The following is a 26,451-nucleotide window of genomic DNA, read 5'->3' on the forward strand; positions in this document are numbered from 1 at the left end:
CTACCATGGGGAATCTTATCAAACGCCTTACTAAAATCCATATATACCACATCTACCGCTTTACCCTCGTCTACGTCCTTAGTCACCTTCTCAAAGAATTGAATAAGGTTTGTGAGGCACGACCTGCCCTTCACAAAACCATGCTGACTATCCTTGATCACATTATTCCTATCCAGATGTTCATAAATCCTATCCCTTACAATTCTCTCTAAGACTTTGTCCACAACAAAAGTGAGACTCACCGGCCTATAGAAACAATAGTTCAATTTCTGGAGCAACATCAGCAGAATAACACAGAGGCTGCTCTGATTTCGACCACTAATTCCTCAAACACAAGTAGCAAAATTATCACGAAATGCCAAGAGTTACATGGATAGCACATTTGGAGAGGTGGTCACACCACAGCTCCAGCGACTAGAGGAAGGGAGGGAATGGGTGACCACTAGACAACCAAGAGCGAGCAGGCAGATAGTGCAGAAATCCATAGGGGTCCCATTCACTAACTGTATTCCATTTTGGAAGCTGACAAGGTACCTCGGAGGCATGCAGACAGGGCTAGACATATGGTACCACAAGCAGCTTGACTGTAAGGGGGGGGTGGAATTGGAAGAGAAGGTGGAGGAGGGTAGAGCCATACTGATAGGGAATTGTTTATTCTGTGGGGTGGGGGTGGGGGGTGCAGACAGGCATTTCCGCAGCCAAAGACGGGAGCCCAGAATGACGTCTTGTCACCCTGGTGCCACAATCAGAGATATCACTGAATGGCTGCAGGGTATCCCAAAAGGGGAGCATCATGAGTTGGAGGTTATGACACATATTGATACCAATGATATGGATAAAGTGAAGAAGAATGGGGTTTTGTAATGAAAATTCAGGGAGCTCTTCAGGAGATTAAAAAGGACTTCAGTGGCTGTAATCTCCAGATTACTCCTATTGCTAAACGTGCTAGCAAGTTTAGCAATAGGAAAGTAAGTTGGATGAAAGTGTGGCTCAAGAGTTGGTGCAAGAGGGAGGGTTTTAGATTCCTGGATCACTGGGAGCATTTCTGGTGAAGTTAGAACATGTACAAACGGGACAGTCTGCACCTGAACCACACTGGGACCAACATCCTTGCTGGTAGGTTTGTTAGTGCTGTTGGGAAGAGTTTAAACCAGTCTGGAAGAGGGAGGGAACACAGAATATCAATGAAACAGACATCAAGGAAGCGAGTCACAGTGAGTTCAGCTATCTTGAGTGTCAAGCTCAAAAGTCACAAGACACCAGGTTATAGTCCAAAAAGGTTTATTTGAAATCACAAGCATTGAGTGCTGCTTCTTTTGTCAAGTGAACTGACTTCACCTGGCGTCTTTTGACTTCAAGTTTTGCCCACTCCAGTTCAACACCAGCACATCCATATCTTCAGTGTCAAGAGAAGACGACAAGACTGGATGGTGTTTAATGCTAGGAATGCAATAGGTAAGACTGATGGTGTGAATTGACACGTGGAAGTATGATACTGTTGCAAGAAACATGGTTGAGGGAAGGGCCAAACTAGTAACTCAACACTCCAGGGTGTAGGATCTTTCGGTGAGACGGAAGAGGATGTAAAAAGGGTGGCGGTGTAGCACTATTAATTAAGTGTCAATAAGGAGAGATAATACTTTAGAAAAGGTCCCCAAATGAGGCATTATTGGTACAATTTAGGAGTGGAAAAGAGAGGAACAAATATGTAGACAGTTTGCATAGGTGTCTGGTAATTATACTAAAGGATTTCAATTTTCCCAACATAAATTTGGATACTCATAGTGCTATGAGCTTTGGAGGGTGTGGGGAGGAGAATTTCTTGAAATGTATCCAGGGGAGTTTTTTGTATCAATATATAGAAGGCTCAATAAAGGATGGCATAGTGCTGGATCTGGTTCTGGGGAAAGAAGCTAGCCAAGCGTTCGATGTGGCATTGGGGGAATGTTGTAGCGAAAGCAACCACAACACAGTACGGTTCCACTTTGTTCTGGACAAGAAAAAAAGATGGCCTGTAAAAGATGGCTGTGCATTGGGGCTAGGCAGACTTTATTAAAATATAACAGGATCTGGCCACAGTACACTGGGAACAGTTCGAGGGTAATCTACAGTGGAGCAATGAGGGGCATTCAGAAAGGAGCTGGGGAAAGAGTACAGGTCAAACATGTACCCTTTAGAAGGAAACGTAGGAGCAATAAGTTCCTTATCCAGGGTTCTCTGAAGAATAGGGCTTTTAGCAAGACCAAAGGGAACAATTCAGCTGCAGCCAGAGAGGAATACAGGAAGTACTGGATGGAACTTAAGAAAGCAATTAGAAGAGCAAAAAGGGGGCATGAAAAATACTTTGCTCGCAGGATTAGGGAGAATCCCAACATATTTTATAAATACATTAAAGGTAAGAGGTTAACCAGGGACAGGGTAATACCCATTAGGGCCATGAGGGTGACTGGTGTGTGAAGCTGCAGGATATTGGAAAGGTGTTCTCTTTGATCTTTTCTCTAGGAAAAAAATGTATGTATAGAATTCAGGAGAAGGGACTGTTAGGAATTTGCATATAGGATATGGGGAGATATTGGAGGCTTGGTCAGGCTTAAAAATGGGCAAATCCCCTGGAACAGATCAATTGCATCCCAGGTTGCTATGGGAGGTGAAGCAAGAAAATTGCAGAGGCTCTAATACAAATTTTTAAATTCCTCTCTTGCCTCAGGGGGAAATGCCAGAGGACTGGAGGATGGTTAAAGTGGTTCCACTTCTCAAGACGTGTAGCAGAGATGAACCAGGAAAATACAGACTGGTGAGTCTCACATCAGCGCTAGGGAAACTACTGGAGAAAATTCTGATGGAGTGAATTAATACCCACTTGGAAAAGCAGGAGTTAATTAGGGACAGTCAGCATGGCTTTGTCAGAGGGAGGTCATGCCTAACAAATTTGCTGGAATGTTTTGAAAATGTGATCAAGTGTATGGATGAGGGAAGTTCAATTTATGTAGGTTATACAAATTTTAGCGAAGCTTTTGACAAAGTCCCACATGTGAAGCTGCAAGATATTGGAAGGGATTTCTCTTTGATCTTTACTCTGGAAAAGAAAGTATTTATAGAATTCAGGAGAAGGGATTATGAGGAACGTGCATACAGGAAATGGGGAGGTATTGGAGGCTCGGTCAGGTTTAAAAATGGGCAAATCCCCTGGAACAGATGAATTGATAAGGTTAAATCATATGAAGTTGAGGGAAACTTGGGGAGATGGATCAGAAACTGGCTTAGTATAGGACACAAAAGGGTAGTGGTAGAAAGCTGTTTGAGTGCCGGGAGGCAGATGTCCAGTGTTGTACCACAAGTATCAGTACTGGGACCATTACTGTATGTTATTTACATAGATGATATAGATGAAAAATGGGGGGGGGGGGGGGGGGATGTTAAGCAAATTTGCAGATGACACCAAGATTGTAGAGTGGCTAATAGTGAATAAAATGGTTGGAGGTTACAGGACAACATAGATGGCTTGATCAGATGGCACTTAAACCTGATAAGTGCGAGGTGATGCACTTTGGAAGAAGCAACAAGATGAGGGAGTATTTAATGAATAGCAGGACACAGTGTAGCTTAGAGGAACAGAGAGATCTTGGAGATACTCAAAGGGATCAGAGGGGGTTTACCAGGATGTTGCCTGGCATGGAGAAATTGAGACACAAGGAGACACCAGATAGGCTCGGACTGTTTTCCTTAGAGCAGAGAAGACAGAGAAGGTTAATGTGATTGAGGTGCATAAGATTATGAATGGTATGGACAGGGTAAAGAGAAAACAGCTGTTCCCCTTGGTTGAGGGGTCAATTACAAGATGGCACAGGTTTTAGGGTAAGGGGCAGGAGATTCAGAGGGGATTTGGAAAATAACGTTTTCACTCAGTAGGTGGTGGAAATCTGGAATGCACTGCCTGGGAAGGCAATGGAGGCTGGAAACCTTACCAAACAAAAATAAAATTGTTAAGAACAGAGATTGAACAGACTGGAATTGTGTTCCTTGGAGAAAAGGAGATTGAGGGGGGGCATCAATGAGATGTATTTAATAATAAAGGGCATAGCCAGAGTAGACAATAAAGAACATTTCCCCTTGCTAGGCAGTTCAATGACCAAGGTGGTGATGCAGATAGATATCAGCTAAGAGGCAGGAAGTTTAGAGGAGACGTGAGGAAAAGGTTTTCCACTCAGAAGGTGGCATGAATCTGGCACACTCTGCCTGTAAATGGTGGTACAAGAAGTCATCCTTTGTCCCTTCAAATCTGTGCTATAAAATAAACTATTCTAATTCCATTTTCCAACACTTGCTCATAAAACCCCCATAATATTTAAGAAATATTTCGATATGCGTTTGCAATGCCTCAAGGATACAAGGCGATGGAGCAAGTGTTGGAAAATGGAATTAAAACAGTTTGGCGATTGTTTTGACCAGCACAGATTACAAGGGACAAAAGGATGATTTCCTGTACTGCAGACCTCTGACTCTATAGACATGTCTATGGTAAACAAATGCACACTTTTTACGAAAATGCTTTTACAAAACTTGTCAATGGACGGCTTAATGTGTACCAGACTAAGAGCATATATTTAGGAGTTTAATTCCTTGAATCTCCAGTAACCTGAGGAAAAATGGTGATTCTTTATTTAAAAAAAAGGATTATAAGTAATGGATAGTCCAAACTGCATTTCACTCTCTGTTATCGCACTTTCACCTGCAAGTGAATGAGGTCCAAACTGAGAAGCGGAAAGCTACAAAAGTCCTTTTACATCAATGAAATATCTATTTAATCGTGCACACAGATACTTCCCTCTTAACTGCACAAAATGAATACTTGTTCAATTAAGCAACAAGTCTAATTAGAAAATGACCAAACAAATAAATCTGTAACTCAATAATTACTGAAAAGGCACTTAGACAATAATATAGAAAATGAGAACATCTGACAATTATTCATTAAAGTCTTTGAGGAAATCTGAAAGAAACATTGGAAACTTAACAATTCATTATCAGCATGGAATAAGAGAACACATTCCCTCTCTCCAACTTCTACTCTAGAACTTGAACTGAGCAAGGGTGCTCCCCCACTTTGTTTTCAGGATGGAGTGAGCGCTACCCCTCAGTCCTGGATGGAGAGGCACCTCACTAATCTTTCGGATTATCTTCGGGGAGAACATTAAATGCAAATGATACCCAATGCATTTACAAAAAGTGACTTAAAAGCTTACACACCTACTGCATGAATGAGGTTTACATGTACTGCTAAATCTCTTATTTAGCTCCAGTTACAACAAATACCTGCAAAAAAGCCCAGGCCTAGCCTGTCTTGATGCAGATGTAACAAAGACAGGCAGCAAAGCAGGCTAGGGTCCAAGAGACCAGATATGTAGATATACCTACGGTGGAGTCTGTGACGGTAGGTAGGATCTGCAAGAATTAGGCAAATAGAATTCACTTTGATCTCTGCAATCAACATGGTGAGTGGTTGCCATACTATTCCAAAGAGATATCAATGAAGATAGACTGTGAATTTGACATCTGCCACTAAATACTTAAGGGCAGAACAAGGTGCGTGTCTTGATCAAGAAACTGCAGCACCTTCCATGTTAAAGGAAATCAAACATGTGATACTCTGAACTCAAGTGCTTACTCTGTGAACAGCTGCACTCTCTGGGTTTCTGGAAAAGATCTGAACAGAGAGGCCTAATTTTCCAATGAGCTCTGTAATCCTTTACCCTGCTGGACAATTTCACAACATGAATATTGAAAATTCAAAACCAGAAGAGAAAATAGCTGGGGCTGTACATCATGAAGACAACAATTTTGGCACTTATATATATATATATATATATATTCCAGCATTCCCTAAATTTTGTAATTTCCTTTAAGTTTAGAATGGAAGAATAAGCCAGTTTTTACCCATCATAATTATAGCCAAGTAAATGCAGCATGCTGATCAATAACGAGAGATTAAAAGTTGGGACAGATTTTATTTTAAATCTTTTAGAAATAGAATTGACTCTTCAGATTGAATCAAATATCTATTCAGGGCAAGACACAGGATGGTCTGATATTTTCAGAACAGGGCATCAAACTGAAGATCTTGCCTAACTCCGAAAGCTTGGAAAAGCTGCAATATTTACAAATGAACTAGTGTACGAGAAGCTCAAAGAACGGACCAATCCTACACCCACAGGGAAACTGTTCATCTTCTGAATCAGTCACAATTAAAACTACAGCAACTGGAGGGAAGCTGGTTTGCAGAACCTGTCCCAACACTGCCCTCTAGTGCTAATCACCCAACTTGTCTCAAAAGAAATCACACTTCAGTTCACAGTATCACAGTTCACCCATCACCAACAATGACTGTTTCCTTTTGTTTGGGGAGCTGGGGGAATGTTGGCGTGAAGTTTGAAAGCAAACACTTTTTCTGCTTTTACAGACAGGTTTAATTGACAGAAGTGGATCATTCGTAACCTATGATACCCAATCATATCTTACCAGTACCACTATGATTCTTAAGAGCATTAAAGACATTCATGAAAATGTAAATTAGTTGTTACAGTCAACATTATAGAACTGAAATGCTTCAAAGGCTGATATGCCCTTTCCATAATACTTTACTGGAGGTAAACAAGGAATTACTGTCAAGAAAAACACAATCAAATAATTTTATTCAATAAAATTTGCAAATTATTTGGAGGCCACCTAAAAACACTAGCTTCATAAAAGAACACCATAACTACAGTGCAAGATATTTAACTCCTGCATAATTAAACACCTTAAAATAGGATAGATATATAGATAAGGCAATGCTCCAAGGAAGCCCACCTTTTGTCATATCTAAAAGGCTTGTATTTAGGATAAATAATTGATGTCAACAGTTGTGTGATAACACCACAATGAAGTATCTGGGCACATTTCACTGCTTCAATTGTTCTATAAGAATGTGAGCTATCATACAGTCCCCCTCAGGGTGATGAAGTAGCATCTGTTTTAAGCTTGCACCTGATGAAGTTCATACTTTTAACTAATCTGGGGACAGAGATGAATCTCTAAGTGCTTTCTGGTCAGCATTAGTCATTAACCACTTGGCATCAAGTAGTCATTCCTTCCAAGGACTTCCATGAAATGTCAGGTGATTTGACTCAAAGGGTCAAGCCTTCAAACAATAATTTGAATTGAATCCCTCTATGGACCCCACACCAGCTAATGTAATTCAAGGTGACTGGTACAGCAAAGTATTTTACTTGGTAAGGGGCCATACTGGATCTGGTGTTGGGGAATGAGCCCGACCAGGTGGCTGAAGTTTCAGTAGGGGATTACTTTGGGAGGAGTGGTCACAATTCTTTAGAACACTCATGGACAAAGACGAGAGTGGTCCTAAAAGAAGAGTGCTAAATTGGGGGAAGGCTAACTATAGCAAAATTCGGCAGGAGCGGAGGAACGTGGATTAGGAGCAGCTATTTGTTGGTAAATCCACATTTGATATGTGGGAGGCTTTTAAAGTGACATTGATTAGAATGCAGGAGAGACATGTTCCTATGAAAATGAGGGACAGAATTGGCAAGGTTAGGGAACCATGGATGACAGGTGAAATTGTGAAACTAGCTAAGAAGAAAAAGGAAGCATACATAAGGTCTAGGTGACTGAAGACAAAGTTTTAGAAGAATGTTGGTAATAATAGGACCAATCTGAAACTAGGAACTAAGAGGGATAAAAGGTGTCATGAAATATCTTTAGCAAACAGAATAAAGGAAAATCCCAAAGTCTTTTATTCATATGTAAGGAGCAAGAGGGTAACTAGAGAAAGGGTTGGCCCACTCAAGGACAAAGGAGGAAGGTTATGTGTGGAGTCACAGAAAATCAGTGAGATTCTTAACAAGTACTTTGCATTGGTATTCACCAAGGAGGGGGACATGACAGATGTTGAGGTTAGGGATAGATGTTTGATTAATCTCATGTCGACACAAGGAGGGAGGAAGTGTTGGATATTCTAAAAGGTATTAAGGTGGACAAGTCCCCAGGTGTGAATGGGATCTATCCCAGGTTACTAAGGGAAGTGGGAGAGGAAATAGCTGGGGCCTTAATAGATATCTTGCAGCATCCTTGAACAGGGGTGAGGTCCAGGAGGACTGAAGAGTTGCTCTTGTTTAAAGGTAGTAGGGATAATCCGGGTAATTATAGACCGGAGAGCCTGATGTCAGTGGTAGGGAAGCTGCTGGAGAAGATACTGAGGGGTAGGATCTATTTCCATTTGGGAGAAAATGGGCTTATCAGTGATAGGCAACATGGTTTTGTGCAGGGAAGGTCGTGTCTCATCAACTTCTTTGAGGAAGTAACAAAGTTGATTGAGGGAAGGACTGTAGGTGTCATATACATGGACTTTAGTAAGGCGTTTGATAAGGTTGCCCATGACAGGCTAATGGAGAAAGTGAAGTCACATGGGGTCCAGAGTGTACTAGCTAGATGGACAAAGAACTGGCTGGGCAACAGGACAGAGACAGTAGTAATGTAAGGGAGTTTCTCAAAATGGAGAACTGTGACCAGTGGTGTTCCACAGGGGTCTGTGTTAGGACCACTACTACTTGTGATATACATTCATGATTTGGAGGAAGGTATAGGTGGTCTGATTAGCAAGTTTACAGATGACACTAAGATTGGTGGAGTAGCAGATAGTGAAGGGGACTGTCAGAGAATACAGCAGGAGATCGATAGAAGAATTGGGCAGAGAAATGGTTGATTGAATTCAATCCGGGCAAATGTGAGATGATGCATTTGCAAGATACAATTTAAGAGCTAGCTATACAGTAAATGGAAAGGTCCTGGGGAAAATTGATGTACAGAGAGATCTGGGTGTTTAGGTCCACTGTACTCTGAAGGTGGCAACTCAGGTCAATAGGAGTGGTCAAGAGGGATACGGTTGGGAATACTGAGTACAAGAGTTGGCAGGTCATGTTGCAGTTGTATAAGACTTTGGTTTGGAATACGGTGTACAGTTCTGGTCGCCACATTACCAAAAGGATGTGCATGCTTTGGAGGCAGTGCAGGGGAGGGTTCACCAAGATGTTGCCTGTATGTAGGGCACTGGCTATGAAGAGAGGTTGAGTAGATTAGGATTATTTTCATTAGGACCTGATTGAGGTCTACAAAATCATGAGATATATAGACAGGGTGAATAGCAAGAAGCTTTTTCAGAGAGTGGGGGACTCAATTACTAGGGATCACGAGTTCAAAGTGAGAGGGGAAAAGTTTATGGGGGAGATGTACGTGGCACATACTCTATGCAGAGGGTGGTGGATGCCTAGAACATGTTGCCAATGGAGGTGGTAGAGGCAGGCACAATAGCATCATTTAAGATGTGTCTAGACAGATACATGAGTGGGCAGAGAGCAGAGGGATACTGATCCTGAGAAAATAGGCAACAGATTTAGATAGAGGATCTGGATCGATGCAGGCTTGGAGGGCCGAAGGGCCTGTTCCTGTGCTGAACTTTTCTTTGTTCCTTGGGGAGACCATTTCCCCAGTAACACATGGAAACAACCTTCAGATAATCACACTTTAAATGTAACTCTCATTTAAATCAGAAGTCACACGACACCAGGTTATAGTCCAACAGGTTTATTTGAAATCACAAGCTTTCAGAGAGTTGCTACTACTTCACCTGATGAAGGGTCAGTGCTCAGAAAACTTGATTTCAAATAAACCTTTTGGATTATAACAGAGTCATGTGACTTCTGATTTTATCCAGCCCAGTCTAACACGGGCACCTCCAAATCATGGCTGACATTTAATGCTACTGATCTTAAGCATTTTCAGAGAAGCATTCCATGTTCCATAAACAGCAGTGTAACAAGTAATTATGCAAATGGTTGGCAACTTTGATCCAGAGTAATTAATGTCAAGCAAAATGACATTCAACAAATTACAAAAACCCTCCTAGACTCAAATCCAAAACTTAAGATTAGAGTGGTGCTGGAAAAGCACAGTAGGTCAGGTAGCATCCGAGAAGCAGGAAAAAGAAATCGATGTTTTGTGCAGGAGTCCTTGGCGGGGGGGTGGCAACGGTGTTGGAGAGATAAATGGGAGACGGTGGGGCTGGGGAGAAGGTAGTTGAGTGTGCAATAGGTAGATGGAAGTGGGTGTAAAAGTGATAGATCGGAGAGCAGGGTGGAGCGGATGGATGGTAAGGAACATTGACAAGTGGGACAGGTCATGAGGATGGTGCTGAGGTGGAGGTTTGGAACTGGAGTAAGGTGGGAGGAGAGGAAATGAGGAAACTGGTGAAGTCCACGATGATGCCCTGGGGTTGAAGCGTTCTGAGGTGGAAGATGAAGCGTTCTTCCTCCAGGCATCAGATGGCGAGAGAGTGGCGGTGCAGGAGGTCCAGGACCTGCATATACTCGGCAGAGTGGGAGGGGGAGCTGAAATGTTCGGCCACAGGGCAGTGGGGTTGATTGGTGCGGGTGTCCCAGAGATGTTCCCTAAAGCGCTCTGCGAGAAGGTGTCCAGTCTCCCCAATGTAAAGGGGGCTGTATTGGGAGCAACGGATACAGTAAATGACATTGGTGCAAGTGCAGGTGAAACTTTGATGGATGTGGAAGGCTCCTTTGGGGCCTTGGATGGAGGTTGGGGGGGCGTGAAAGAGAGGTGTGCAATTCCTGCAGTGGCAGGGGAAGGTGCCAGGATGTGAGGGTGGGTTGTTGGGAGGCGTGGACCTGATCAGGTAGTCACGGAGGGAACAATCTTTGCAGAAAGTAGATGGGGGTGGGGATGGAAATAAAACCCTGGTTGTGGGGTGCATTTGTAGGTGGCAGAAATGTCGGTGGATGATGCAGTTTATGCAGAGGTTGCTGGGGTGGATGGTGAGGACCGGGGGAGTTCTGTCCTTGTTGCGGTTGGAGGGGTGGGGTTCGAGGGCGGAAATGCGGGAAGTGGAAATGCGGGAAGTGGATATGCGTTGGAGGAGAAATTACAATCTTTAAAGAAGGAGGTCACCTGATGTGTTCTGTGGTGGAACTGGCCCTCCTGGGAGCAAATACGGTGGAATTGGGAATACGGGATAGCATTTTTGCAGGATCTTTGCAAATTCAGAAAACTGCCTCCTACCATTCTTTTCATGACAGTCCCATTTTGTTTAGGCAGAGGATATGCACGTTATAGAATAATTAACTTGATCAATAATCTGTAGAATATAATGTTTGTTTTTCCAATTTTGAATCATTCCTATACTTCTGCAATTCAACCAAACATCAGAACACAAAGACCGAATCAAGTTGCCACCCACACTCCTAGCCTCTGGAATCTTGCACAAAGTAGCACCAATGAATTAAACAGGAGAAGGCACAAAGTACCAAAGTTAACATTTAAGGGTTTGCCAGACTTCAGCACCGAGAAAGAGACACCAGGGCATAGCAATTAGCAGCTGTGCACCCAGTATCAGTATGTCAGCAATCATCAGAAAGGTGAAGGAGCAGAATCCCAAAGGGAACACAAGGAAATAAGAGGGAAAGTGCAAAAGAACATGGACTTAAGAGGAAATGGAAGAGAGAGACACAGCAAGAGAACAGCAGAGAAAGAGACAGACAGAAAAAAAACAAGGACGAGGAAGATCCAGGGAGAGAAAGAAGATAGTGAAGTACAGCCCTATGGCATAGAACTCACCCGGAAGTTATCAGGGGAGGTCAAGTGAAACTTTTGCCTAATCTCTTCAGGAGCACCTGCGCACAGCCTATAAAAGATATGGTAATTTCTTTCTTCTGTGCTTTGCGTACAGATTCGGGATTTTTCCAAAAGGTAATGAGATACAAAACCTCCAACGACAGCATTCTGCATGGGGGAAGGAAACAAAAAGACAAGGAGATAGTTTGGGGATGGGAGTGCCATGTCACAACTGGAAACATTTTTAAAAAATTGTTTAAAGGTACCTTCTCGTTGAAATGAATTTCTACAAATTTTCCAAATCGGCTACTATTGTTATTTCGTACAGTTTTGGCATTTCCAAAAGCCTCAAGTAAGGGATTAGCTGTTTTGGAAATAAACATTTAAAATGAGTTTCTCCACTTTGTAGAGTTAAAGATTGATACAGCAGAGAAGACCATGCAGCCCAGGATGGGATAAGGAAACCATTTTTGACATCTTTTTCATTGGTGTACACGAGTCAGTTTCACGGTAAATTATTTTTCTTCTGCCCATGCTCTCCCTTTGTTGCCCATGCACCTCAGAAAGATAGTGCAACCTGTTAATGGCCATCCTCAGTCAAGCCAATTGTCCAAACTGTACAATTTCAACCTCGGGGTGATGGCCGTTTTGTGAGCAGGGCCTGAATTACACAAATGGAATTTTGGAGGAGACTAAAACATCTCCAGGAATTTTGGGTGGATTACTTAAAATTTCCCTTTTTGCGTCTGTGGTTTTGCCCAGAAAGTGTTGATATCGATGGCATAAATAAACACAACAACCCACTTCAGGCACTTTAATCACCTTCCAAACTCATTACTCCTTGCTTTTCATTAAAAGGGTAATAGGCGGGTCTTTGTTACTTTTCGATTGCATGCACTCAAGTTGACATTTCATAGGAATTGTGTACCTTCTACAATCCTTTCATCGATGTCCTGGCCTGTTCCATATGATTCTGTCAAGTACCTGCAGAATGGAACCAGGAATAAAGTAATCGAGTGCTTCCTTGCAATATCTGGGTTAACATCAGGAACCGAAAAAGGGGCAGATAGTTCCTGCGAATATTCTGCTAACTCCACATACAGTACCACAACTAACTCAAATGAGATATTCATCGCAAGAAATAGAGATGGGATGGGGACATGCTCCATGAGACTGAGTGTGGGCAGCAGTGTGGATGAGGACAAGCATGGCAGGGGGTGGGGTAGAGGGGGGTGTCAAAAGAGTGCTCCGTGGTGAAAGGGAGAGCATGGCATGAGAGATTTATACATACCGAAGAACAAACTTGGTATTTTCTGTTTTGCCAGCACCCGATTCCCCTGATACAATAATGGACTGGCTTAGTTTATGCACCTTCATATCACGGTAAGCTTTGTCAGCTAAGAGTTGGGATTAAACAGAGAGTTAAAGACAGGAGTATCACCTCATCATAAAAGGTTACCAATTTCTGCAAGAATATCACATTTCAATGAATTATTTCCATCAGATAAAACAAAAAAAATTTGAGTTGTGCAAAATTCATGAAGAATAATAAACCATTTTCTGAAACATGATTTAAAGTCTCATTTTCAAGACTCAACCAAAAACAAATTTCTTGGCAAAATAGAATGTAACTTGAACCCTTTCAGCTGCAAAGAAGTTAGTTCTCTAACAGATTTGTTTTGTGGTACAGCTGATTTGTAATTCAGCAATGTTTGGACCGACCATACACTATGTCAAACACTGTACAAGAATATTTAACTTATTATTTTTAAAGGGCTGATATTTTACGGAGGTAATAATATATTGAGGGGCTCCAGCACATGCCATGAATCATATTGTATTATATTGTATTGTAACCTCCTGGCCTTAACTGCATCATTAAAGGAGCAAACAGAGAGAACGAATGAGCGCAGCGTTAATCCCAAAATCATCTTTCAATTACAGAGACGGATACAAAGCTAAGGTTTCACATTCCTTCATCTCAAAGAATTTAACATATGGTGGCCAGATAATGTTGTACTGCAAACATAGTGCATCTTTTTGCATTATGTAATACTCCATTACTCTTCAAAACTCTGAGCATATCGCATAAAAAGTTGAAGGAGAAAACTTATCTTAGCATATTGCACAAACGATAAGTTTCAATGCTAATGTGTGACCAGGCATTATCAAATTACTCACCAATAGCATAGACATGTGGTGGCAGAGTGCCCAAGGACTTTCCTTTGTACTTCTTAATGGAGTCCGATGAGTACAATTTCGGTATGTCAAAGTACGGGTTCACTGCTATAAGAATGTTAGCTACATAAGTCTGCAAAGGTAACACAGAATAAGGCACATGAACTATATTGAAAAGCACTCGAGCATTGATTTTTAACTGTCAGAACTCAGTGAATCTAGCTAGTCTTCCTTCATCAAAATGCCAGTTGGACATTTGAAAGAGATTCAAAATTCCCAGGAATACAATAAAGTCAGTTAGTTGAATCCCAATCTCTCAATATTACAAAAAGAGATATCTCCAAATTAAGTCTTTCAACATATATCTGCCATTCCTATTTGTTACCACAGTATAATATTAGCTAAAGATCCCCAGGTATGAGACATTTTCTGTAGAGCTCCCCCATGTGGAAGATAAATAGCAATGGTGCCCTCAGCATCATCATTTGTTGACAAAGTCACAAGCTCCTTTCTAAGTATCATTCATCAAAGAGATCTCTCACAATGTGTTTCCAAACTGCTTTGTACAATATTTTACTTCAAACAATAGATTTGGAGTAAAATATTGTACAAAGTGCATTAGAAAAACAGTAGTTCAGCAATATACAGAAAATCTGTCTTTATAACATATGACATTTCAGAACAGTTACAGAAAGAGAATCTAAAAGATATAAAGAAAGATTGGTTCAAAGGGTACAAAACCAGGAGATACAAGCTGGAAATAAAATCATAAATTTAGTTGAAATTTCTAAAGAATTATCATTTGCCAGAATGATACTAACTGTTTAAATTACCTTTCTTTTTGGTCTGAAGAGATGTTTTAGTGTTGCACAGTGAATTACCATATTATTATGTGGCTGCACATGCTATTTATTCTGAGTCCTCGTAAGGCTACGTCTTTTCAGAACACCAGAATGTTAGCAATATGCACTGTGTGTGAATTGGAAAGACCCAATCCTTTGATAGTGTGATCAATAACTGCGGACGTACATTTAATAGGATTAGTGAAAAGATAAATGGGAAATTTAGCTGTAATTCTCTCGCTCAGAGTACGGTAAGAGTCTAATTTATTCTTCCTGCAAGAAAATTTTTTTTTCACATTTACATAAATACTTAGGACATGCACTTATGGTGCCATCATCTCCAAGGCCTCAGACCAGGAGCTGGGAAGTGAGATTAGAATGACTGTTTATGGCAGGTACAGATGTATGACGGGTTAAATAGCCTCTTCCTGTGCTACAAATTTTTATCCATTTCATGCTATTAGCAATGTGTGCAAATCAAGCAGTAAAATCAAGGGATGAAGGGATAGATTGTGTGAGGCAAACCTCCAGAACCTGCTCATCAATTCACACTGCTCAGTTAACACAAATGTTATCTCTCCCTTAACCTGTTTTCTTAACTTTTTTCCTCAATTTTCATATTAATTGGACATTTCACCATATGAATGAGGTAACAGCATGAGCATCCTCTTTATTTAGTTGATCATGTAATATTAAAACCATTCAGGCCAGAAAGGAGTATTTTAAACAATTTAGTATCAATCTGGTAAATGAAAAATAGCTAGAAGTTTTTAAGAACTTCAAATTTATCATATTTTCTTACTTTCCTATCTTTGTTCTCTCAATCTTTCCTTCCCTTCTTGGATTCTTTTTCTGTTAGTGATCAGACTCTTATTTAATCTTCCATCTCCATTATTCCTGTTTTGTTCTAAATACTCAAGTCTCATTGGTTAATGAGGTCATGGCTGATCCTGTCCCTCATCAAGGCTCCAGGTAGCCTATCATACTCACTGCCTCATCACCAATTTACACTTTAAACAAGATATGTTTAAAATTAGATTCAAGCAGGAAGAGGACAAAAAAAGTGCCAAGTGGCATATACTCCAAAAGCAAGATAGGAACCCAGCGCAAAATTCAATCTGCCTGCTACTAGTGATGACCAAAGATACTGGTACGTTTAAGGGGGATCACTAACCAAGGTGGACTAAGGTAGAAAATTCACAGCAAATCATTTCAGCATAATATTTTAGGCAGCAGAATGGCTGAGATAGCATTCAATAGTGATAACTTGTATTATTTTATTTATATTTCTCCGTAATTAAACCCAAGTGGCCGGAGACACTTCCAAAATAGTTAAGCATTCTCTCCTCCATCCAAAGAGACCTTTACCATCAATATACGGATACATCCTTTAATACCTCAGACTGGACTGGTAGTTTAGTGCATCTGTCAGTAACTGACATCAAGATTTTAGGAGTTAGATGTCAGGACAATGTGGCTGTTAACTGTACTTTGTCAAGCTTGACTGCCAAATTAGACAGACATTTGTTCATGCAAGTTGCATCACTAACAAATAAGCACACATGATAACTATACGCGTTGGTCATCATGAAATTTAATTTGAAATTTATTTTTGATTGTTGTACAAAATAGCAGTTATTCATTTTGGAAAATGAAGCAACAAATGTACACTAAAGTGTGTTTTGTTGCGCAATGGAGCTGGATAATCAGTACATTATTCCCATCACAGTTGTAACATGCTCCGCCTGACGCTGCTCACATAACAGTTGCTGGTTTTCAGCCTATTGATGCATTTCACATGACATCAACAGATACCTGAAGATGCTGGACTCAGCAAAGACTAGAGACCTTGCCAACACTCCAGCAATTTTACTGAAAAAAATATTCCAGAAGTAGCCATGTCCCTAGACAAGCTGTTCCAGTACAATTATTACACTGGCTTCTATCCAACAATGTTGAAAATCACCTAGTGTGGCCAGTCCACAAAAAGTAGACCAAATCCTACCTGGCCAAAAAACATCCTGTCAGCTTACTGTGGGTCATCAGTGTGGTGGAAGGGATTGTCAAAAATACTATCCAGCAGCACTTGCTCAGCAATAACCTGCACACTGATGCTCAGTTTTGGTTCTGCCAGGGTCACTCATTTCCTGGCCTCATTGCAGCTTGATCCAAACATGGACAAAAGTATTGAACTCCATTGGTGAAATAAGTGTGACTGCCATTGACCAAATATGACATCAAGAAACCTAACAAAGCTGGAGTCATTGGCAATCAGGAGAAATACTCTCCAATTGTCATACATGGCTGTGGTTGTTGGAGATCTCAACTCATCTCAACTTCAGAACTGCTCTGGATAGTGCCCTAGACTTAACCATCTTCAGGTGCTTCATCAATGACCTCACCCCCATCTTAAGTTTGGAAATAGGGATATTCACTGAACCTTGCAATGTTCAACACTATTCATGACACCTCAGATACTGAAGCAGACCATGCCCAAATACAGCAATTCTGGCAAGATCAAACTCGGGCTGACAAGAGACAGGTGACTTTAGCATCACACAAGAACCAACAATGAACATTGCCTATAAAAGAAAATCTAACCATCCGATTCCCCTACTAACATCATCATGGGGGTTACCGTGAAACTTGAAATGGACTTGAAACAGTCATATAAATACCATAGCTACAATGGCAGGGTCGAGACTAGGAATTTTGTAGCGTATAATTCACTTTTATCTCTTCAAAGCCTGTCTGCTATCTACAAGGCACAATGAGGGTGATGGAATACTCCCCACTTGCCTGGATAAGGGCAGCCTTAATAACCGTCTGTTTCCCTCAGTTCCTCTTCAGATCTAAAGATCTTCTTGGGTGAAATGGAGGAGTTAATAAAAGAAACTAGCACTGAATGTGCTGGCTTCAAACATCCACCTTCTTTTCACGTGGAATACAAGTTATCTTTTTAAACCAAAATTAAATCATCTCCAGCACACTTTAACCCACTTAAGTGAGTTTATGGGGAAATTAATCCAGACATTTTGCTTCAACCAAAAGGTCACTGCTGCCAACATTGCCCTTCCTATAAGTTTAAACATTGAATAGCTTTTTCACAGCTACATTTAACTTAAAACTTACAGTAAACATTTTAAATGCTGAAACTGTGCCACAAAGTAATACACAAATTGAAGCACTATTTTAAAACCAGATGTGAATAAGAGTTCTCTGCTACTGAAGAGAAACACACACAACTCCTAAGAATAGATTTGTTATTCATTAGTGACTTGCTTGCTTAATTTCAAAATGATATTTTATCATTCAATGCATATTTAAAAAGAAATACATATTCAAATTGTCATGTCCAGTTAAATGGTCCAGTCTATGTGCTGCCCACCAATGGCTGAAAACTGGAATTAACAATCATACGAAAGAACTGAGAGACTGAATATACATGGGGCCAAACAAGATGCACTGTGTGTAAGAGTTGAAGTATCTGCAAATACTATGGATTTCCTGTGCTCTACAGCAGTGTAGGTGGTAAGGGACTTCCATGTCATTTCAAGAGACCTAATTAAGCAACATTATACCAAAACAAGGAACCTAATGAATTCCTCTCCATAAAAGATTTCTTGAGTGTATTGTAAATGCAGCCACTGCCTGCATTTCAAGTAACAGAGATAAATTATAGTGACAATGAGCCTTTTACTAATCCAGTAAAGTATGCTACACAACTGTGGCTAGTTACACTGTATATAAAGCATTCAGCAGTTTTGAAGACTGCCTGTGTTGCAGCATTTGCAGGTGAAATTCAGTAAAGAAAACAGTGATCCCAGTTCTGGCACCTGAATTTAGGAAACTTATCAGTACAATAAAAGCACAGGATAAATTAACAGGCCTTAAAATTCAAGGCAAAAACAAAATTGCTGCAAAAATCAGCAAGCCTGGTAGCATCTGTGCAGAGAAAGCAGAGAAAGCTGAGTTAATGTTTTGAGTACAGTGACTCTTCAGAACTTTGGATTGTTTTTGTTAAAATCCCCTGAACCTGATGGGTTGCATCCTCAGATTCAAGAGTTATTTAATCAGATACTGGGTTTTGACCCTCAGAATTCCCAAACTTCTTTAACAGATACTTTGAAATTAGAGTTAACATCTTCACAACTCAATAAAGAACGAGAGAGAGAATACAGCAAAATATCCACCAAATTGGGAAAATGCTAGACCCATTAGTCAGGGTAAGAGAGTAGTCGGAGAATCTCAAATTGATTCGGCAGAGCCAGCATACATTTATGAAAGGGAACTAATGTTTGATAATTTGGTTATGAGTTTTTTTCGGATGCATCCACTACGATGGAAAAGAGGAAATCAGATGTTGTGTGGGTGGGTTTTCAGAAACTATAATTTCAATAATTTCAAGAGGTCATTAGACAGAGTTAGAGCTCAAAAGAATATAGATAATATATCCAGCAACAAAACTGGAAATTGCTGGAGAAACTCAAAAAGAATCAGCAGCTCTATGGGAAGAAAGCATAGTTAACGTTTCAAGTCTAGTGACTCCTCTCTCTGACAGCTAACATATACAGATAAGTTAAAGATTGATTAAAGAGAAAGTAGGAGTAATCAGTTCAGTTTTGTGTTAGCAAACAATAACTGTTGGGCTCCGAAGAAGGGTCAGTACTTGGGCCTCAGCAATTAACACTATCTCAATTGCCTAGACAAGGTGACTGAGTGCAAATTAATCCAAGTCTGCTGATGTTACAAATTTAGATAGGAAAGTGAATCATGCAGAGAGCAAAGACGCTAACAAAAGATTTAAGCAGCAAGTCGGTACTAACAGGGTAGAGAGATAATGTGGAATTTCCATTTTGGAAAGCATGGCAACAACTAGGAAAGCAAATTATTATTATATGGGCAGTAGGTTAGCTGCCATCATCTCCTTAGGGTAGGGAGCTGTAGAATCCACTAGATCTGATGTGGTCAAGGAAAACAAGCTGCAATTTATTCAACATGAGAATTACAAGCTATACCAATATGATACACATCATTACAAAGATGAGAACTTGAATGATACATCTTACTCCAAGATTCTGAACTGTCCTCCTACCAGGGACTTCATCCTAGATGCTTAAAGCATTCCTCAATATATTAGCCATGGAAGGAATGTATCACTGGTTCAACAGATTGAACAATTCCCTCATCCAAGGAGTCAATGAGTAGAGTGAGCTTATTTTGTCCTCGAATTTAAAACAAGAGATGGTCTCAATAAAACACAGTTTAAGTAGTTTGACAGAATGGAAGCTGTACGAATGGTTTCCCTGTCTAGGAATCCAGAACAAGGGGTCAGCTATTTAAGAGGAGAAATTTCCTCAAAATATTGCGAATCTATGTAATTCTCGATTCAAAATGGCAGTACATGCTCAGTCTTTGAAAATATTCAGTACAAGGATTAATAAATTTTAGGATAATATCTAAATGAAGGGATCTAGAAATATGTAGGAGTTGAGATCAAAAATCAGCAATAAATCACATTTAATGGTAAAGCATGCTTAAAGTATTGAATGGGTTATTTCAGCTTTAAGTTTAACCAATAGGCCTACCCTCATTCTCTATACAATAAGAAAAACTAACCAGAGAGCAGAGAAATCCTAGGGATTTATGGGAAAGCTGGATCTTTATGGATTTGAAGTTTCTCACCACTCCACAACACTCATGCCCCAGTTCAGTTCCATTTGAAGTCTTTCACTGCAGTTGAGTTGCAGGTGCCCGCCTACTGCACTTCCAGATCCTCTGGGAGTCTCCAGGAGTTATTCACCTCCCCCAGAAAAGCTGCTGGCTACTGAAGTATGGACATTGTTCTTCATTCAGGACTCCTACCTCCCTTCTCCTCCAAATATCTTAGCCACTTGTTCATTCCTCATATCCATTGCCAAATTATTAGTACCTTAGTCCCAAGGTTTAATCAAGTTATAAAGGCACGAGTTAAGGTGCGCAAGGGTACTTAGCCCTCAGGAGTCAGCTAGCTCAGTTGGTTAGAGAGCTGGCTTGCGATGCAGAGTAATACTAACAGCATAGGTTTAATTCCCACACCACCCAAGCCCATCACAAAGGTCCTGCTTTCTCAAACTTGCCTGGTGACCTTCAGGTTAAACTCACCACCAGTGGTCTTTCTCTAACGAAAGTGTCCTCAGGGTCTTTGGTGGCTATTACTATTAAAGTTACCAATTAAAGAAGAGCTAATGGCTTTGGGGGTAATAGCATGAGGGATAAATGGGTAATTTTCATGTTGGAAAATGGAGAGTGAAGTGACATAGGGATCGGTGCTGGGCCTCAGTTATTTACAGTCTATATTAATTACTTGGGTGAAGGCTTGAGTCCACTGCAGCTAAGGCTGGTGATAAAGATAGGTAGAAAGGCAGGGAGGATGGTCTCAAAACATCTGCAAAGGGGTATAAATAGGTTCAATGAGTGAGACAAAATTTTGACAGATGAACTATAATGTAGGAAAACAGGAATTTATCCACTTGGCTGAGAAAAATTTTAAAACACAGTATTTTTAAAATGTAGGGAGATTATAGAACACTGTGGTATAGAATTATTTAAGTATCCTCATAAAAGATTCAGAAAATGTTGCATGCTAATCATGCAATGAAAATGCAAAATTGGCCTGCATTGCTAAAGATATACTGTTTTAGAGTAGGGAGCACTTGCTACAGCCATACAGGGCATTTGTGAAACTGTACCTGGAGCACTGTGTACAAATTTTGGCTCCTTATTGAAGGGGGAATAAATCATTTTAATCAAGTTGTTCGAATACGCTGTGACACACCTGTGGATCAGGTGAGACTTGAATCCTGATCACCTGCTGATACTTACACCAAGTAGTTCAGAACAAGGTTCACTCAGTTCATTCATGGGATGAGGGTGTTATTTTATGAAGACAGGATAAGCAAGTTAGGCCTACACTTATCACAAAAAAGAAAAATGAGAGAGGATCTTATTGAAACAAGATTCTAAAGGTCCTTGACAGGACAGGTGCCAATGGAGTTACCTCTGATCAGGGAAATCCAGAATGATGGGACATTTTCAAAATAATTTTCCATCTAAGATGGAGATGAAGAGTATTTTTATTTCTCTCCCAGCTGTTAATCTTTAATTCGCCATCCCAGAGACTGAATGAATGGCTACTTTCAAGGCTGAGTCGGACAAATGTGTATCTATAACGGACACAGTTTATGGAACACAGATAGTGAAACTGCAGCTCAGGCCACAATTAGAAATGACATGACATTATTGGATTAGGCCACGTAACAAGCTGATGGATGCCTGTTTTGACTTCTTGCATTGAGTGACAAGAGGGAGAATAGGTTTGGGGTTGATGGGGGTGGTGAAGGATGAGTGACAAAGAAAAGAAACCTCAGAGGAACATTTTCTTTTTAATTCATTCAGGTGTTTGCCATTGACTTTGTCATTAGTTATTGTCTATTGTAATTGTCTTGAGTGCTAGACCATAAGAGATAGGAGCAGAAATTAGGCCACTCAGCCCATAGAGTCTGCTCTGCCATTCAATCATAGCCAATAAGTTTCTCAACCCCATTCTCATCCTTTCTCCCCAGAACCTTTGAGCCACTTGATACTCAAGAACCTATCTATCTCAGTCTTAAATACACTCAATGATCTGGTGGCCATAGCCTTCTATGGCAATGAAATCCATAGACCTACCATTCTATGGCTGAAGTAGTATCTCTTTATCTCCGTTCTAAAATGTCTTCCCTTTACTCTAAGGCTATGCCCTCCGGTCCTAGTCTCTCCTACCAATGGAAATATCTTCCCAGCATCTACTTTTCCCAGGTATTCAGTACTCTGTATGTTACAATCAGATATTCCGCCCCCCACCCCTAAAAAGTCCTTCTAAACTCCATAGAGTATAAACCCAGAGTCCTCAAATGCTCCTCATACGCTAAGCTTTTCATTCCTGGGACTATCCTAGAGAACATTCCTAAGATATGGGGCCCTATCCTGTGCATAGTACTCCAAATGTGGTCTGACCAGAGCCTTATAGAGCCTCAGAAGTACATGCCTGCTTTTATATTCAAGTCCTCTTTGAATAAATGCAATCATTGTATTTGCCTTCCTAACTACTGACCCAATCTGCACATTTTCCTTGAGAGAATCCTGGATGAGAGCTCCCTACTTGCTTTGTAATTCATATTTGTGAATTTTCTTCCTATTTAGTAAATAGTCCATGCCTCTATTTTTCCTACCAAAGTACATTCATACTTTCCTATCTGCCACTCTCCTAACCTATCTAAATCCTTCTGCAGCCTCCCCGCCTCTTCAATGCTACCTGTCCCTCTACTTATCTCTGTATCATCTGCAAACGTAGCCAGAATGTGCTCAGTTCCTTCATCCAGATCATTAGTGTATAAAGTGAAAAGTTGTGGTCCCAACACTAAGCCTTGTGGAATACCACTTGTAACCAGCTGCCACTTTTTATTCCCACTCTCTGCTTTCTGCCAGACAGCCAAACTTCTATCCATCCCAACATGTTGCCTCTAACACCATGGATCCTCTTGAACTTCAGAGTGTATGACTGTTTTTGCATTTATCTGGTGGTGTTTTTTTAAAGAGCTGCTAGCATGGCCCAGTTTCTAAGAAGCAACTTCGACATATTTCAAGGAAATCAATTCTAAAGTGTGGGAATAATGAACTATTAGGAGGTAATAAGAGGTGCCACAGATAAAGTATTTCCAATTCCAAATTTGACAGACTAGAAGAGGGCTTAGACCTTCGAAGAAAATGGAAATGAGTTAATTTTTAAAAAATGGTTAAGAAACAAATCTTTATCATAGAGTCATCGAGACCTACTGCACACAAAAAGGCCCTTTGGCCCATCACATCTATGCTGGTAAGAAAATACCACCTAACCATTCTACTTTTATTTCCTAGCAGTTGGCCCATAGCCTTGTATGCCTGGCTATTGTAAGTGTACAACTAAACATCTCAAACGTTCTGAGTGTTTCTGCCTCCACCGCCCTTAAAGGCAGTGAGTTCTAGATACCCACCATCTTCTGGATGAAATGGTTTCTCCTCATATCATCTTCTCTAAACCTCCTTAAATTGCCTTAAAATTTACACCCTCTGGTCAATGATCCCTTCGTCGAGGGGAAAACTTGCTTCCTATCTACCCTATGTCCCTCATAATTCTATAAATCTCAATCATGTCCCCTCTCAATCTCCTCTGCTCTGAGGAAAACAACCCCAGTCTGTCCAAATCTCTCTTATCTGACACTCTCCAGCCCAAGCAACATCCTGGTAAATCTCCTCTGCACCCTCTCCAGTAGATTCCAGAACTGCACACATTACCCTAGCTGTGGCCTAACCAACCTTGTTACACAGTTCCAGCATTACCTCCCTGCCCTTAAACTCAAAACAGCATTAAGAATTAGATTTATTGTCAGGTGCACTCATGTACAGAAGTACAGTGAAACGTTCACAATGTTGTCCCCCACAGTGCCATCTTAGGTACAAAGTACTTAGAGACAAATCTTAAATATGAAGCAGAGAAATAAAGGGGAAAAAATGTTACGTAACCAAACAGTTATTCATAGAAGAAGTTTGCAAAGAAAGAAATAAAATTGAAAAGATAAATATTACAGCCTTTCTATGAAGGGCCTGCAATAGATCAGTGCAGTGGTCTGACCAGGTTCGCAAACTGCTGATGCCCCAGCCCTACTCTGGGCACGCTGGCCATCCTACTCTGCTTGGGCCTGGAGCATGCTCCACTCCTGTCCACAGCCACTCCAATAATGTCCCCACCACTCCAGGTTAAGGGCTTTTTTTCCCCCAAAACAAATTACTAAAAAACAAACTTTAAAAAAAGAGGAAGAACAACAAAGGAGGAGAAAAACAAAAAGCAGATGGAATGGATGAGCCCTGGGCTGCGGAGTCTAGATGCTACTACTTCACCACCACCATCTGTGCCTCAATTATTAAGTATACCATAATGTTTTTATGGTCACACCATCATCATGTATTACCTTGCCTTGTCTGTCCTGCCCAAGTGCATCATCTTGCATTTATCGTAATGGAATTCTGTTATCCATGAGGAGAGCAGAACAATGGTATACTGCTCAGAGTGGGAAGAAACCTTAAGGAAATGTCTGAATAGGAAATAGTGCAAAATTCTGCCCACTTGGCTAAGTTAGTTTTGGGTCTGGTATCTGAGGGCAATTGTTAGGAAGGGGCACAAAGTTAGGTGAGCATACCCCCAAATTAAGTGAGGCGACAGCAATAGCCAGTCATATGGAACAAGCAAAATCCAGGGAAGTTAGAATATAAATCTTGAAGAGCTAAGGAGTGTAAAAAACCAGAAACAAATGCCAGCCAAAATTCAAGAGCTCCAACAGAGGAACCAAGTGAATGTGCAGCACACAGGGCAGTTTCATGCCCAGGGAGAAAAGACCTATCAAGGGGAAGAGAGAGAGAGAGATCAGGGATCATGATTCAGCCCAAAACGACATGACTGAGCTAGCGAGAAATGTAGTGATTTGCAGGTTGCAGTCACAGTTCTATGCAAGTAAAATGATCGAGTAAAACTCATACTGTAGATCACTTGAAATGCTAACAGGAGATTGATATTAAAAGTTCAAAAAGGGATAATGAGCATCTACAGGGCCAAAAGAGCAGAACCACAAGAGAGACTGGGACAGAGAGGAGGAAATCTATTGGGATGCTGAGAACAAATCGGAGATGGGGACCCCTAACAGCTTCAGTATCCTCAGCACACCCAGTTGCACTTCCCCTCCCCAGAGGGCCCAAACCTCAGACAATCATGGAGTACCTTCCATCCCAATGAACACACTAACCACCAGTCGCCAAGATAGGCGACAGGCTGCCAATATCACCCTCAGCATACCATTCATGGTGGGATAACTGGCAGAGACAGGCCAAAATTTTAAAAAAATCCCTGCCCGTGAGCCTCCATAACAACTTTTTCTTCCAGGTGGTCCACTTTCACAATCTGACAATACTCTAGAAAGCCAGTGCATGACCTACATGTGTGCTCATACTTCAGAATTTGGGTTAAGTTCAGGCCTGGATTCATAACAACAATTAGCAACAGAAGTGAATTGGGGAAGGGAGGGCACCTGGGGGCATCAGATATTGAATGAGGACAGTAACAGATGCCATTTTGATCTTTTTCTCTTAGAATACATGCACATGCAAGGGGCATCATAGCAATAGTGCCTGCTAATCACTATCCACCCTTTATAAGTGCTCGGTTACCCAGGATGCATATGGTTTGCTCCACTGGACGCAGGTGAGCGGGAGGACAGCATTCTGTGGGTACTATCACGTCTAGGAATGGGAGTTGGTTGTCCTTTTCTTCCTCTCTAGTGAATCAGATTCCTGAGTGTGGCGTTGATGATCCGGTGTGTGTTCTCTATTTCCAATTCACTAGAGAGGAAGCAAAGGACAACCAACTCCCATTCCTAGACGTAATGGTACAGAGAACACCGAACGGAGAATTCACCACAAAGGTATACAGGAAAGCCACACATACAGACCAAGTCCTGAACTACGAAAGCAACCACCCCAACACACACAAAAGAAGTTGCATCAAGACACTATTCAAAAGGGCCACAACACACTGCAGTACACCAAAAAGAGGAAAAGAGGAAGAAGAACACCTCTACAATGTATTCGCCAAAAACGGATACCCCCGCAATTTCATCGACAGATGCCTAAGGGAAAGACAACGGAA

General features: G+C 41.0%; 1 protein-coding gene across 8 annotated transcripts in view; it reads right to left on the reverse strand.

Annotated features, from left to right (window-relative positions):
• LOC122552951 (unconventional myosin-VI) overlaps window positions 1-26,451 on the reverse strand; it is a 252,618-nt gene that overhangs the window by 100,479 nt on the left and 125,688 nt on the right. For all 8 annotated transcript variants that reach the window (XR_006312565.1, XR_006312566.1, XR_006312567.1 and 5 more), the window contains exons 5-9: window positions 13,858-13,987; window positions 12,968-13,073; window positions 12,605-12,660; window positions 11,943-12,040; window positions 11,680-11,844 (exon numbers count right to left, since the gene is read on the reverse strand). Coding sequence is in view for 5 of the 8 variants with exons in the window: in XM_043696242.1 (XP_043552177.1) it covers window positions 11,680-11,844; window positions 11,943-12,040; window positions 12,605-12,660; window positions 12,968-13,073; window positions 13,858-13,987 (555 nt within the window). In the remaining 3 variants the exon portion in view is untranslated. The remainder of the gene's footprint in view (window positions 1-11,679; window positions 11,845-11,942; window positions 12,041-12,604; window positions 12,661-12,967; window positions 13,074-13,857; window positions 13,988-26,451) is intronic.

This window comes from Chiloscyllium plagiosum, chromosome 9 (genome assembly GCF_004010195.1).
Source record: "Chiloscyllium plagiosum isolate BGI_BamShark_2017 chromosome 9, ASM401019v2, whole genome shotgun sequence".
Classification (NCBI taxonomy): domain Eukaryota; kingdom Metazoa; phylum Chordata; class Chondrichthyes; order Orectolobiformes; family Hemiscylliidae; genus Chiloscyllium; species Chiloscyllium plagiosum.